Raw genomic sequence first — 16,149 nt, forward strand, 5'->3', positions numbered from 1 at the left:
ATTAAACAAAGTCAAATATGATGTATAAAAGGGAAATCGTGTTTGACTAATCTATTGGAGTTATCTGAGGATGTATTAGTAGAACCAATAAGGGTGAAAAAGGCATGGGATATTTGGATTTTCAGAAGGCTTTTGATCAGGTCCCACACAGGAGGTTGGTGGACAAAGTTAGAGCAGGTGGAACTGGGAATAGTACATTACATGGATTGAGAATTGGTTAGCAGATACAAAAGAAGAAAAAAAAAGTAGGAATAAATGGATCATTTTTATTTTGGCAGGCTGTTATTAGTGTTTTTGCCCCAGCTATTCATAACCTATATCGGTGACCTGTCTGAGGGAACAACATATGATATTTACAAATTTGTTGATGACACAAAGCTAAGTGGGAATGCAAGCTGTGATTAGCTTACTGAGACTTCAATGTATGTATATAAAAAAAATATGGAGAGAGAGAAAGTTGAGGGCTTGGGCAACAACATGCTATATAAGGAAAAAATGTTGAGTATTTGAGTTCTTTTCTAGAAGAAAAGAACTCAAGAAAGGAATTAGGAGAGCCAGGAGGGGCCATGAAAAATCCTTGGCAAGTAGGATTAAAGAGAATCTGAAGGCATTCTATACACACCTCAAGAGCAAGAGGATAACTATGTAAGCGGGTAGGACCACTTAAAGATAAAGGAGAGAACATGTGCTTGGAGGTGGAAGATGTGGGAGAGGTCCTAAGTGAGTACTTTGCATCAGTATTTACCAAGGAGAAGGATGTGGAGCATAGGGAGATCAGGGTGGAGCGTGCTAATGTGCTAGGGCATTTTGAGATGATGAAGGAGGTAGTGTTGGGTCTCTTAAAGAATATTATGGTGAATAAGTCCCCAGGGCCTGATGGGATATACCCCAGGTTATTGAGAAAGGCAAGAGATGAGATTGCTGGGGCCTTGACCAATATCTTAGTGTCTTCTCTAGCCATAGGCGAGGTCCTGGAGGACTGACAAGCAACTACTGTTGTTCCATTATTCAAGAAGGGAAATGGGGATAATCCTGGAAACTATAGACCAGTGAGTCTCACGTCAGTGGTAGGGAAGTTACTGGAGAGGATTCTTAGGGATAGGGTTTATAAGCATTTGGAAGACCATGGCTTAATTAGGGACAGTCAGCATGGCTTTGTGCGGGGCAAATCGTGTCTTACTGACTTGATTGAGTTTTTCGAAGAGGTGACAAAGGTGATTGATGAAGGTAGAGCTGTGGATGTTGTCTACGTGGATTTTAGTAAGGCGTTTGACAAGGTCCCTCATGGGAGGCTCATCCACAAGATTAAGATGCATGGAATCCACGGTAAATTAGCTGTTTGGATTCAGAATTGGCTTGCCCATAGAAGACAGGGTAGTCGTCGAAGGGACTTATTTTGGCTGGAAGTCCATGACTAGTGGTGTTCCACATGGATCCGCACTGGAACCTTTCTTGTTTGTGATGTATATAAATGACCTGGAGAAAATGTAGATGGGTGGGTTAGTAAGTTTGCAAATGATACGAAAATTGGTGGTGTTGTGGATAGCATAGAAGACTGGCAAAGGATCCAGCAGGATATAGATCAGTTGCAGATATGGGCAGAGAAATGACAGAAAGAGTTTAACCTGGTCAAATGTGAAGTGTTGCAATTGGGAGATCAAATATAAAGGAACAGTACACTGTTAGTGGCAAGACCTTTAACAGTGTTGATGTGCAGAGGGATCTCGGGGTCCAAGTCCATAGCTCCCTAAAAGTAGCTACACAGGTTGATAGGGTAGTAAAGAAGGCGCGTGGCATGCTTGCCTTTATTAGTCAAGGCATTGAATTCAAGAGTCAAGAAGTTCTCTTGCAGCTTTATAAAACTCTAGTTGGGCTGTATCTGGAGTATTGCATCTAATTCTGGTCGCCCCATTACAGGAAGGATGTGGAGGCTTTGGAGAGGGTGCAGAAGAGGTTTTCCAGGATGCTGCCAGGATTAGAGGACATGTACTATAAGGAGAGGTTGGACAAACTTGGGTTGTTTTCTGTGGAGCGGCAGAGGCTGAGGGGAGATCTGATAGAGGTTTATAAGATTGAGAGGGTATACAGCCGGTATATTTTTCGCAGGGTTGAAATGTCTAATACCAGAGGGCATGCATTTAAGGTGAGAGGGGGCACATTTAAAGGAGATGTGTGGGGCAAGTTTTTTTTTACACAGAGTGATGGGTGCCTGGAATGCACTGCCAGGTGTGGCGGTGGAGGCAAATACGGTAAGGGCGTTCAAGAGGCTCTTAGGCACATGAATGTGCAGGAAATGGAGGGATATGGATATTGTGTAGCCAGAAGGGATTAGTTTAGTTGGGCATTTGATTACTAATTTAATTAGTTTGGCATAACTTCATGGGCCAAGGGGCCTGTTCCTGTGCTGCTCTGTTCTATATTATAATATTTTTTAAATGGTGAGGGACTGTTCCTGGAACTCTGTTAATTTTAGATTAGTTAGGAATTTTGAGGTAACTTGTCTGAATGTTTACTTGTAGTTGTATGCTGTTTTTATTAAACTTCTCCACTTGTTAACCTATTATTTTCTGGAATAACATGAGCACTTCAGATAATATGCAAAGATAACATTTTTAATGTACATCTATACTCATACTTTATACAAAAAAAGTTAAAGTTCTTGGATGGATCTGCAGTTATTTGCTAATTGTGTATAATTTGTCTTTTTTTGTCTAGACACTCATAGTGGCCTGGATCAAAGCAAATTTGGATGTGTATGTTTCCCGGGACCTATGGGATGAACTATTGGTGGTTTTGTCATCACTTACATGCTGGGAAGAACTGATCACTGAATGGGCAATGACAATGGAAACCTTGACCAAAGTATTAGCTCGGAACTTGTACAATCTAGACTTGCATGATCTGCCTTTAGATAAATTGAGTGAACAAAAACAGAAAAAACACAAAGGAAAAGGTATAGCTAACTATCCAATATTGTTTGAATATGATTTAGGAAATACGCCATCATTAGTTTTTCTCAAATATCCTGTGTTGTGGTATATTTCCAAGTTTAAAAGCTTGCACCATTATGGAAAAGAGTACTGCAGCATTTTTCTTGTTGCTGTCTATCTATGAACTATTTTTCTTTAAAGGTGTGCAACTTTTGATTACATCTCCTGATGTCATGATTCATTGTACTAGTCTTTAGGCTCTTGTATTCAAACTTGGAAAGTACTTAAAATTTTTCCTTTAAAAGATTTGCCTATATTCTCCCTTTTTATAAAGGATGCATATGAGCATTATAATAACAATTTGGGCAAACCACAGTTCATTGTTTATCCTTTATAACCTACTGTATAATTGTCAATGTGAAACGCCTCACATCAGTCATCGTGTAACTATTTTTTTGCTTAGTTTTCTGCCCTAAGGTACTATGCATCATACATTATATAATGCCAAGTTTTAATTTTAAAGTATCCTCTATCTTTTATTAGATTAAACAGGAGAAACATTTGTTTATAGATTGGCCTCCCTCTGCCAACCCAGGCTGTAGAGTAGATGACTTGATGGACTTAAGGGTTTTATCACTATGTATCCTACCTGTAAGTGGAAAGAAGCTGTTTAAAAATGCACAGCTGCTTTTCTTTTTGCTAAACCTCACAATCACCTTGGTAATAAAACATGAAATTAAATTTTGTTCAAATTTTTTCTTGTACTTGCCATATTGTTATTTTGCTGATTCAACTACAAATTGTCATTTTTGGGAAACACACCCATTAGAAATTGAATTTGTTTTATGATCCTTTATCAAAAAAAAACATTGGGGCAGATTTTCCACTGTCACTGAAATTGAATATTTGTGAACCTTTTGATTCATTTACCATGATCGGTATTGAGGATTTAGGCATGCATGTTCCATTTGTGAATCTGTGTATCTATTCTAATTTAACATGCAACAAACTTTGCATATCTGTCATTTTAACACTCTTCAGCTTTTTGAATGATGGTGCTCTCCAAAAAAGTTCCTTCAATTTCTGCACTGGATTCTTTAGGGGAATGGCAGAGCACTCTGAATCCTTTGACCAGATGATTATATTTTTGAATATTTGTGTGAGTGAATTACTATCTACATCTTTATTGAATAAGTCCTGTTAGGACCAAGAGTTTCTAAGCAGATACTTTGGGTTGGAATGCCATTTGAAGGCATTCAGACCTCCTTGGCTAAGCATAACAATTTTAGAACGTTTTGGTGAATTTGGTACATTTTGTAAATATAAACCTCTCATCATTTTGGATGATTTACCATGATCCCAGTTGAGAAGGCTGCTAAAGAGCAAGGCCTGTTGTGGAATACTGAATTTCTGACAGCAGTTTCAATTTCTTCTTTAACTACACGTACACAGAAATCCCAGAATACTTGATTTTGCAAAGTAATGGCGGTGAACATTATTACAATTGTAAAATCATGCCTATTATTTAGCCTTAAAATAAGATCAAATATTAGTAAATGTAAAATATGCCTATAATTCAAATAGTGAATAAAATATTGCAAGGAAGATTAACAATCTTTTTTATTTGAAAGTATTGCCAAAATATAGTAAGTGTTTTTTGACAGTGGGGTGGAGAAGGTGAGACTGGCTATAATTTAAATCTATATTCTATCTATTTGTCTAAGAGTTATTTATCTGTATTGACCATTAATTAATGAATGACTTAATTAAAAAGGTTACTATCTTAACTGCTTGTTGTTGTAATTAAGGTGGTAGTCATGGATGTCAGAGGACTGCCGTTGATAAATCATTTTCAAGAGGTTGGAGCCGTGATCAACCTGGACAAGGTCAAATGAGGCAACGAAGTGCAACCACTGCTGGTTCTCCCGGAACAGAAAAAGCAAGAAGCATAGTACGACAAAAAACTATAGGTAAGTAAGACTGAAATAATTGTCAACAGGACTTTTTGTTACCTCCAAAAAACATTTTGGCTGATGCTTCTGTGTTTTATTGATATTACTCGTCCAATGGAATACTGCTTTATAGTTTCCTCTTTGTACATTGTTGATCATTTTGTATATCAAATGAATAGAATTGACTGAAAAGACTTCTTACAGCTTACTGAAGTGATGTAAATTATTTTGTATTCTTTTACAACAGCAAATTTAAAATTGGACCATCTAACCTGTTAGGGGTAATTTCTAACATGTATTTCTTAGAACTGAAGGCTTTTTCTGACCCCTTTAATATTTTTTATTCAAGGGTATATATTTTAGCAGGACCAGTTTGATTTTTCTTTTCAGTTTATTTCACAGAAGATTAGATTTTCTTTAACATCAGCATGCCTTTTCCCTTCTCTGTAATATCTCTTGCACCCTTGGTCTTGCCACATCACATGGCCTCACTATTCCCATTTTCTCAATTATAGTCCAGGTCATCTCTGATCTATTTCTTCAATCCGTTTTGCTTTCCAGCAGCACTTCTATCTCTGCTGCTAGTGAAAGCTCTACCCTACAGTTGCATGCAATGGCACTTTCTTGTGTTCAGCTATCTGGTCGTAATATTGTGCAAACTGTTCTGCTCAGTCACAGCCTCATCTTGACCTGCTGAGTTCCTCCAGCAGATTGTTTGTTGCTCCAGATTCCAGCATCTACGGTCTCTCATGTTTCCTCTTCCACCCTGCTTAGTCACTGTTATTTAACTCTCCCACCTCCTTTTTTGCTCCCTTATTTCCAAGGGACACAGATTTGAATGGTTTACAGCAGATATAATTATTCAGTTCCAGATCTGACTGGATGCCACTAAGAATTAACTTGGACACCTCTTCCAAAATAGTTCATTCCAAGTTGATTGTGGAGTATTGCAGAGACTCAGTGGTACAGCTTATCTCCACGAGCAACCACATTCCTTAAGCTCTCAATTCTTGTTTCAATACTTGATGAGATTGTAGGATTTTGTCATTATAGTTATTTTTGAAAAATCTGCTTCTGGTGAAAGCTCTGTCCCTTTGACTTGTTCATAGCCTTTGCTAAGCTTGACCACGTTACCCTTCTCCTACGCCAATCCTTGTTCATTCAATTGAATGGGGGTGCCCCATATGGTTCCGATAATAAAGCCTCTTCTAAAATACTTCCATTTTTTTCTGGAGTCATCAAGCTTTACTCCATTCTTTTCCCCATCTAGGTACTTCCTTTAGTGACATAATTCAGAAAGCTCATGAACACTGATCCTGTCGTGCTACCAACTCTGCCAGCTCCTACATTGTTGTCTGATTGTTTGTCCCACCTTCAGACAGGGATGATCCAAATATTGTTCCATGTAAACATTAGGAAGATTGAAGTTGTTCTCCTCAATCCATTTAAGAAACAGTATTTTCTTACCATTGATTTCACCTTCCTCCCACATCACCAGTCTGAGACTAAACTGGTATTTCTGACACTATATTTTGATCATTTAGAAACTGCCTGCTTCTCCACATCATATCGTACTTATCAAGATACTGGATTTACTGATAGCAAGTTCAGACTAGCTTTAGGCTTCACATAAATCTTCACTGTTCTTCCTAACCTATCAATATATCCTTTTATTTCTTCCCCTTAAAAGCATTGACAGTAGTTTCCTCCATTATTTTCATTGGAGTATATTTTGCATTTTAATTACACTCTTAAGTAAAGAAGAATGGCCTGAATTCCTCTTCGGATTTATCAGTGACTACCTTACGTTGGTGACCCATACTTCTTTGCACCCATGGAAAAAGATGTTTAATCTACCAAAATTAACCTCTATCAGGTCAATCTTTTGTCTTCATATTCTTTGGAGGAATTAGTCCACTTCTTTCAATATTTCATGGTTGATGTAGTATCTCTATTCTAATATTATCCTCATAAAACCAGTTTTTGGACAGCTTCTCCAGTGTCTCTATCCTTTTCACCTGGAGACCAGAACAATTTGTAATACTGAGTGTACTTCAAATAACCTTGTATTTATAAGCAAGTGCCTCAAGGCACTTAAGAGATATCGCCAGCCTTGTTTCTGAAACATTCTTCAAATCTACTGGCTGGGTAAACAAACCAACATCACTGATCCAAGCCAGGCCAACAGCCCCAGTATTGAGGCCCTTAATTACACTCACTTGGCTCCAGTGAGCATGCCACATCGTTTGCACACCAGATTCCTAAAAGACGGAGTATTCAGAGCTCTTACAATATGTGTAGACAGTGTAAGATTCAAGAATGCTTCCAAAGTATACCATCTTTGACTCCAGCGTTCCTGACCCATGACTGCTCAAAGTGCAAAAGGAGAATCCAGAAAGGCATTGAAAGACTTGAGTCCATTTGCTGGGCACATGGAAGGATTGCACCACCTTACAAACTACCCATCTGTCTGTCCAGTCAAACACCTACTACGCCACTGTTCCAGAGTCTGCCAGACTTGTGGGCATTAAGCACCTTGGAACCTACAGAACTGGAGTGGAAGCAAGTCAACCTCAATATCAGGCGACTGCATTTGAAAAAGTTAATGATGATACGAGTATTCCATAACTTCCTCTGCTTTACAGTTCTATCCCTTTAGAAACTAAACCATGTTCATTTTTTTTGTATGGCTTTTGTTCATTTAAGTTTGCACTATTTTACTATGTTAAAGAGAAGAACAACATGGCCCAGTAGTTTCTATTTATGACCAATGCCAATACATTTGTGCAGAATTGCCCCCATTCCTCCATGGACTCTGGCATAAGTGTAGATCTTTGCAACTTGCTAGTTGCTCTTCATGATTTCTCATTTCCACTCCTCATGGAACATAAGCTTGAAGCAATTCCACAGAATTTACTCTTGGATACTTTGCTTGCTGGACCTGCATCAAGATGGATCTGGAGCATTAGATGATATTTGTGTGGTTTGAGTTTCAGATAACTGCTTTTCATTCTTGTCATTTATCTAATATTATCTTGGGAAATCTGTTGCCAGAAATGGAGGTTATGGTTAGCTATGCTTGGATTAGTTGAAAGCCCCTTTCCAGCAATCAGATTTACAGCTTTGTTTCATTTTTCATGTTCAGCTTTGAAACTAAAATTCTAGAACTGCAGTTTGTTGTTTCCCTCTAAACCTGGAATACATGCTAGAGCAACTTACTACCACTGTTCTATTAGCCCCTTTGCAAATTTCACAATTTTATTTTACTTCTATGTGTGGAAGATACTAAAATGAATGAAAATTGAAAATTGATCAAATAAAATTTATCTTACTGGATTTGAAATGTTATGTTAGTCTATCTGAAATCCTAGTTCATGGTACGTTCACAGAATTGTCTTCTGCTGTTATGTTTGTTGTTTACTTTTTTGTGTGTCCTAGTTTTGTCTTTGTGAAAACATTTTTTTCATTACTACTACTATTCTTGGCTTTTATTCCGTCCTTTTCTCTTAATTTTTAACTTTTTTTTAAAGCCATCGGAAGCCGATCCATTGATGATTGTGTTTGTCCATCGGCCTCTATGCGCAATGCTAAAAGTGCACCTGTTCTGCTCCATTCTTCCAATCCTTACCTGCTTGACTTAGTCCTCACCCCCTTTTTTGATGATCTTCCAGGTAGTTCCAGCTCTGCTTACTTCCTCTGCCTGTTTACCATTTGTCTTGTTACTGCTTGGCAATTCTAACTGCATAGCAATTAATAGGACTTGCAAAATGGAGTAGAATTTAAAAGCTTGGTTTGATGCTAAATTAATTAGCACTAGAAATTGGCAAAATTGTAGGATATATATGAATGCATGTGTTATGTACGTAAAATTCAAGAATAATTGTGAAACAAAGACACTGGTTGTAAATAGGTTAGCTGGCATCTGTGAGAAAATATTTTGGGCAGGACCCTTCAGAATTGAAAATGGGAAAGGTTTGTGTTTGTGCATTCCTCTATTACTTAAAAAGGATGATTTAACTTTGCTAATTCTTGTACAGTTGGTATATAATTTTATCAAAACTACATGGGGTTTAGAAATCACAGATCCTGGAGATTTTGCAAGTTGTAAAATAAATGTGATCAATTTTCATTGTTTGAAATAGCTTCATTTTCGTGCTTGTGTTTTCTTAATTGTCGCGAGCCTTTATAAGTTTCCTGCAAGTAATGAGTTTGGGGATGAAAAGGCTTGCATGATTAAACAATGCTCTTCCATTTAGCCAAATCGCTCTGATAATGAGATATTGACTCAAAAATCTGGAAATTCACAATATAGGTTTGGTAAATGTAATTCAAAACACTAACAATTGGATATTTGGGAAAGCATTTAACGTAATTTTACACATAATAAATGATGCTTCATAGTGGTCAGGTGTGTTGATCTAAATGGTCATCTTTCTGTCCATTAAGCTAATTTTCAACATTCTGTCCTAAGCTGGCTTGGACACATGCAAGGGAAGCCTTATAATCATACTACTACTTTTGTGGGAAAATCCCAATCCCCCTAGATTATAACTGTTAACTTTGGTTTGTTTTCAAGATCTTGATGATGTCCAAATTTTGGCAAGGCCTACTCGAATAAGGCATTATTCTCAGAGTGAAGAAAATGCCTCTGAAGTATTCAGCACTGCACGTGAAGAGCAGGCAATGCCACGAAGCAGCAGCACATCAGACATAATGGAACCATTCATAGCTGAAAGAGCTAAAGGTGCAGTTCCTGTCATTGACAGCTCATCAGTTCCTTCAAGTTTGCAAAGCTCTGCTGAGATGTTCTCATTATCTAGGTCCATTGAAACTCACTTTACAGATGCACAAAGTACAGAAGGCTCTCTGGAAGTCGGTGATAGTATTTATGATCATCTTTGTCATGTAGATGTAGAAGCTGTAGCACCTTATTATGAGTACAGTCAGCACACAGTAGATGACAGTGAGCCAGACTTGCTGTCCTCCATACAGAAATATTTTAATGAGACTATTCAAGAGTCTGAGCATACCCAACAGAAATTGGGGAAAGATAAAACTAGTGTTCCTTTAAATGAAGATAATGAGTTGATGGTAGGTGAGATGGATTTGGACTGTGTGGGACTAGTAAGAATGTACAGTGCTTATGGCCAGGATGTGATTTTGGGAGGGGAAACTGACACACAGGTAAAAATGCGAGACTTCGAAAATGCTGAAAACTCTCTTCCGTGTCCAGAAGAGGATTTTTTGAGTATTGATACATTTTCTACTGGAGAAAATAAGGTACCAGAGACTAATATTGAACAGCATAATTGCAAACAAGTTGAAAGCTTTGACCAGGGAATTTCATCAAAGATGGAGTCAGAAAATCCAGATTGCAAACAGAGGAGAAAAGTCTTTACTCGCCAGAAGGCAACTGAGGTAGAACGTGGAAATATGGTATTATCAACGAATCATCATAGGTCCATGCAGAATTTCAACAAAGTAGCAGGTCATAGTAAAAGGAAGCAGCTAGCTGATGCAAATTATCAAACTTCAAATGTCACTGAACTTGCCAGTGAGATAACTGATGCATATAGCATGTATTCAAATAAAATTCCACATGGTACCACAATTACTGACCCACTTGCAGCTTTAAGTGCACAAAATCCTACAGCTAACCAAGAAATCACTGCAGCATCACCAGAGACACAGTTCTTAAGCATAGCAAATAAGAAAAAGAATGGGAGCTTGCATGTTAGTTTTAGTCCGTCTACTGAGTCTGTGCAGTTCTACAGCCCATTGGACAGTAAGGAAGCTCACTGGAAGTTCAGGCTTCGAAGACTTAGTGGTTTCAGCAGTGGTTCATCGGCGCCAACTGATTCAGTGAAACCTGGTGTCTATAGACTTCTAGACACTAGAGTTTCTCAAAATGAATGCAAGAACCGGAAGTCAACATTGATTACTGCTGCAAATGTCCCAATACTGAAGGGAAGTACAGGTGCTAGTCAGGTGGCTGGTCATGAAACAATCAGGTCCTGTAGCTTACAGGAATCAGTGCAGCAGCAAAGTTCCCTAGGTGGTGTTTATAGAACTGTCGTACACGCTTTTTCAAAGTCGAAGGCAAATGTTTCCCCACAGAGGCAGAGAAAAGTACCAGCAGAGGCTCCACTGAGGGATCTGTACAGTCATGTTTTGGGATATTTTGGAAGGAAAGTTGCAGGTGAGCACTAACAGTGTGCAGAGCACAAAGGAGCACCTGTTTGGCTTGATGCAACTGAAAAGCTTTAAGCAATCAAATAGCTTGGGGATGAACACTGCTTTTAATTGGTTTTGCATGCGCTTTTGATCAGCTGATATGTCCTGGCAAGCATTTTCCCCCTCATTAAATTAATACTAATGTTTCTTTTTTTTTGTGTGTGCAGGTTTTCAGTTGTTAATCTTTGAAAGTAAATTCAATTGTGGTTAGTTATGGTAGCATAATGAATTGAATCTGTGTTTAATGCACTTTATATGTCTTTAGCACTAGGGGGCAGCATTTCTGTACTATAGTACACAAGCTCTCAATAGTCTTAGATTGAGCCATTGTATTTGTAGACAGATTTCATATTTTGGCTTTCATGGAGCTGAACCTAAAATGGCTTTATCTTTTCAAGTTTTGAAGCAAGGTTATAGAAAAATAACTTTTGAGTTCATATTGTAAGTTGGGAAGGAAAAATGTTGATGGTAGTTTAACTTGTAATTTCTTTTCCATCAAAGATTAAAAATTGTTAACCTTTACTAATTTTGATGTAAATTATGCTAATGCTAACTTGTGATTACCTCTAATTGCACACAGTAAGGATAGGACATTTCTTGGGAAATGCATGATTTGGCAAGTAACCCTTGCAATGCTAAATTCCTTTTTATTGCTTTAATTAGTAAATCATGTGTCTTTGTATGATTACGAACTTGTTATTTTAAACAAAAACTTCATTTGCTTTCAGTCAACAAGGAGGAGCCTAATCAAAAACCTCGACCTTTCAGCACTGATATTGGAAATAGTAGTAATCCCAACATTAGTGATCTTATGGATGAGTTTATAGCAGAAAGATTACGAACTGGTACTTCAGTGGTAAGTTTGTTTACTTTCTTGTATTACATTTGTATTTATAACACTTACTAATAACTTTTTCATCCCACACGGCTATTTCCTGCAAACGTATACCAGATGGGAAAAAACTCAAGCCACTGAGCTTTTCTCTATGATGATGTTAAATGAACTTCTGATTATTTTAATGTTTTCTCAAAATGTAAACTACAGATATTTTTCTTTACTTGATATTTTGTCAAATCTGTGGGCTCAACTAAGCATACTGATCGATGTAAGTAATGAATGAAATGCTACTAATTAGAACATTAAAGTAGAATCTACCTTCATTAAATATGCAATCAAATCAGCATGTGGTACTTCAGAAAGCACTGGTGACAGCAATAGTTGTTCATTGTATTTTATAATTATTTTTAAGTTAATGACTTTATTTTTGGACTAGAATATTTTGAGAAGAGGAAGCAGTCCTGGTAGTTTGGAAGTGCCAAAGGACCTTCCTGATTTGTTGAACAGACAGAATCAGACACGACCTGTCGATGACCCTGGCGTCCCATCTGAGTGGACATCCCCAGCCAGTGCTGGAAGCAGTGATCTCGTTAGTTCTGATAGCCATTCAGATTCTTTCAATGCTTTTCAATATGATGGACAAAAATTTGAGAGTAAGTATGTTTTAATTTTGGTATTTTCTTTTTATATTGGTGTTTATTTATTGTTATTGATTACTTTGTGTGACTTTACTTTTATCTTTGCATTAGTGCTAATGGGAGGGTTAGATTGTGAATGTCCTTTCATTTTTGGTACTGGAGAACATATTTAGCCCAGATTTTGGGATCTTATATCCCTGCTCAACTATTCAGGTTCTTGTGCTATGAGATACTATGGAAGATTTGTGATCTAAAACAAGTAGAATGATTATACTTGGAGATATTTATTGTTCTTTGAGTTGCCAGATCAGTCAAAGGGGCTATGATGAAGTGCTGATATTCATCATGATTCACAAGGGCAGTCTCTTATGAGATTGCATTAAAGCACTTTTTAAGACAATAGGAAAGACTTCATTCTGCATCTTGAAAATCAAAATACTGTGTATGCTGGAAGTATTTTTCAAAAAAAAGAGAGAAAATGGTGGAAACACTTGCCAGATGCTACCTGACTTGCCGAGTGTTTCCAGCATTTTCTGTTTTTATTTTGCTTTTTATCATGTCTGTTTTAATGTCTAGTCAATATTTATTTTCCATTCTAAAAGTGAAAGAGAAAATTTTTATGGTTTTCACTTTTGAGGTTGTAATGATGGCAAAACTCACAACAATGACAATCTTACTGACTTGAAACTCACAGAAACTTCCAGAGCATGCAAATTGTTACGGACTAGGTGAATATTCCTTTAAGATAGAGCATAGTGGTGTGTGTGTGTGTGTGTGTGGCGTGCTTACGTCAACAGAAGATAAAGGACGTAATGACGTTGTTGAAGAGGTCAGTTGAAGTCAGTCAGAGGAGAGAAAGAGAGAGAGACGCCAGCCTGCTAGTTTCTCTATCGATGAATGAGAAACAATAATTGTGTCTGTTACTACAATCCACGAATGGAAATTGGGAGTAATCCGGTGGAGTTCATTTTTTGCTGACCTCTAGAGGGAAACAGGTATTTGTGTGGACGGCCACGATACGGATGCTTTTCGAGGTGAGGAAGTCACTACCGAGTAAACACTGAGGTGTCGTTTGGGTTCTATCATGGAACATTTGGATTTCATAATTACTCTTTATGTTTTCTCTACGTCTTATCTTCAGACAACGGTGGTTGTTGAAGAAGCCTTTGCTCATGTTTCACCTTATGGCTTGCGGAACTGAACTTTAATAACCATTCCTGGACTTGAAGTTTGGGACTTTGCCTCACACACACGACGAGTTTAGTTTTGGGGTTAATGTTCAAGGTTTAACATTTTTACTTTTATTTTTCTTATTATCATAAGTAGTTATTAATAAAATAGTTTTTAACACTGAATCATGACTCAGTGAGTTTCTTTTGTTGCTGGTTCGTAACAAAATGCATAGTGAAATGTCATTCTCTGTGATTCCCTGCCCCTCCTCCAAGAGTACTGGCTTGCTGTCTCCTCTACCATAATCTCTTTTCTAAAAAAAATGGTGAATTTGACTGAACCTCAAATATTTACAAACTGTTCCTTTTGTAAAATTCCCAACAAATACTATGTTGAATGAAGTCTGTGGCTTTTTAATAGTGTGCTATACCACAATTACTGCATAACAAACTGTAGCTATGAAAGCAATCTGATTTTATTTTGGTGTAATTCCCTCATAAAGATTCCAAAATATAATTTATTTGATTGTTTTTAAAGTTTGATATTTCAGTATCCTCCTAATCACGTTATAATCTTTAATTTACAATCTTGTAAAAAAAATATCCAAAATCGTGCTTTGGTGAAAATTCTTCACTGTTTTCCTGCTTGATGGAATTACTATTGTACACACTGTTAGAATTACTATTGTACACACTGTTGGAACTGATACCTGACAGCACCAAACATTGGAAAAGAATTGAGTATATGTCATAGAGAGGGCTCTACCCTTGTGGGCAGCTTTCATTCAAGGTCTTTTGTGAACACTGCTGTTTTGCAGCTGACCACAAATTCCAAACCTATATTGCTCCTCAAAGTATCCACTGCACACTATAGTGAGTTACAGAATTCTCACCAAAGCAAGATTTTGGATTTTTTTTTACGAGATTGCAAATTAAAGATTATAACGTGATGAGGTGGATACTGAAATTAAAATATTGCCCTGATGTAAATTGAGGTGGATGCATGTAGAGCCCTACACCTTGCAAACTCTGGATCAAGTGGATTGTTCTTCACCATATTATCCGGTGATTCTCTTCCCTGCAGAGCTTGTCTTATTTGTACCAGTTACTTGTTAATTTTTGCATGGCCAGAAAGGTTGTAATCTGTGTTTCTCAGCTTGTGGCTATTGACTTATGATGAACTCTATATTTTCTGCATAGAAGTGACTCAAATTTTTTTTTAAATCCTGATATTTTAATAGTTAGTCTTGTAATTTCAATGTGGCCAGCTGTTTTCTTCATAAGGACTAAATTATCCGTTCTGCTTTGGCTTAATGTCCAGAATGAATGTCATAATTCTACAGGGATTAGAAATTCACACCAAATAATTAAAAGTTAAATAAAATGAAAGCCATGTTATTGAAACAAGTAAAGTAAGAAAACCTATTGGCATAAGGTTTAAAAACAAACGTGCACACCATGAACCTTAAGACTGAGGAACAAAATCAGTGATTGACCTCAGCTTGGCCAACTGACCAAGGAAACGCAAGGCTTGAATCAAAGGGAATTTTATGCCCCTATATTTGGTAACATTAACTTCCCATCAACTTTTCCAAAGTTTCTTTGAATATTGCAAAATGCAATAACAAAGTCTCTTGAACACAATCTTTGTCACATGATAGAAATGTAAGCTGTCTTTTGCCAATTGTGTATTTCATATTTTAGTCGATAAGATTGTGGAACAGAAGTGGATAAAAGATTTGCCATTTGGAATCTGGAATGATTGAGATTAATGTATCTGGCCTCTCTTAGTTGCTGGTTCCCATGCACTTCCACTTGCTGGAGGAGCTGCACAATGCTCAGGAACTGCCAGACTAAGTTCAAATCTAAGTGAGTCTGCAGTTCCTACTTGAAAATGAACTTACTGGTGCTGTGTCAAATAAGCCAAATGCAAAATGGCAATGAGTAGAGCTGCTGCCTCACAGCTCCAGTGACCTCTGTGCTACCTCTGTGAAGTTTACATGTTCTCCCTATGACTGCGTGAGTTTCCCCAGATGCTTCAGTTTCCTCCCACTTCCCAAAGATATTGTTGATAAGTTAATTGTCCCCTGTAAATTGCCCCTAGTGTATAGGTGAGTGGTAGAGATGGGGAAGGGTGGGGGTGGAAGAGTTGTACTGAAGATTCATCAATACTGAGCACTGGAAATACACACCTAGATGTTACAGTTGAGAAGGGTGATCATCAATATCTAGTTGCCACTGCTGAGAGTATGTTTTCTCTGGTGGGATTGTCTCCATCTAGCTGACAATAGCCTCAGGTAAAAAGTTGACCATTTAAGACTGTGATATAATATGTTATTTTTAAGAGCTGCGAATCCTTGACACTCCTTCCCTTGGAGAAATATGGAT

At 37.5% G+C, this 16,149-nt stretch overlaps 1 protein-coding gene across 6 annotated transcripts in view; it reads left to right on the top strand.

Annotated features, from left to right (window-relative positions):
* ralgapa1 (Ral GTPase activating protein catalytic subunit alpha 1) overlaps positions 1-16,149 on the top strand; it is a 142,038-nt gene that overhangs the window by 43,144 nt on the left and 82,745 nt on the right. For 4 of the 6 annotated variants that reach the window (XM_052045902.1, XM_052045813.1, XM_052045987.1 and 1 more), the window contains exons 15-19: positions 2,716-2,953; positions 4,739-4,900; positions 9,459-11,081; positions 11,845-11,972; positions 12,391-12,607. In XM_052045902.1, the coding sequence (XP_051901862.1) occupies positions 2,716-2,953; positions 4,739-4,900; positions 9,459-11,081; positions 11,845-11,972; positions 12,391-12,607 (2,368 nt within the window). The remainder of the gene's footprint in view (positions 1-2,715; positions 2,954-4,738; positions 4,901-9,458; positions 11,082-11,844; positions 11,973-12,390; positions 12,608-16,149) is intronic. The other 2 variants (XM_052008932.1, XM_052008984.1) reach the window with 1 other exon arrangement.

The sequence above is a fragment of the Pristis pectinata genome, chromosome 1 (genome assembly GCF_009764475.1).
Source record: "Pristis pectinata isolate sPriPec2 chromosome 1, sPriPec2.1.pri, whole genome shotgun sequence".
In the NCBI taxonomy this organism is placed as follows: domain Eukaryota; kingdom Metazoa; phylum Chordata; class Chondrichthyes; order Rhinopristiformes; family Pristidae; genus Pristis; species Pristis pectinata.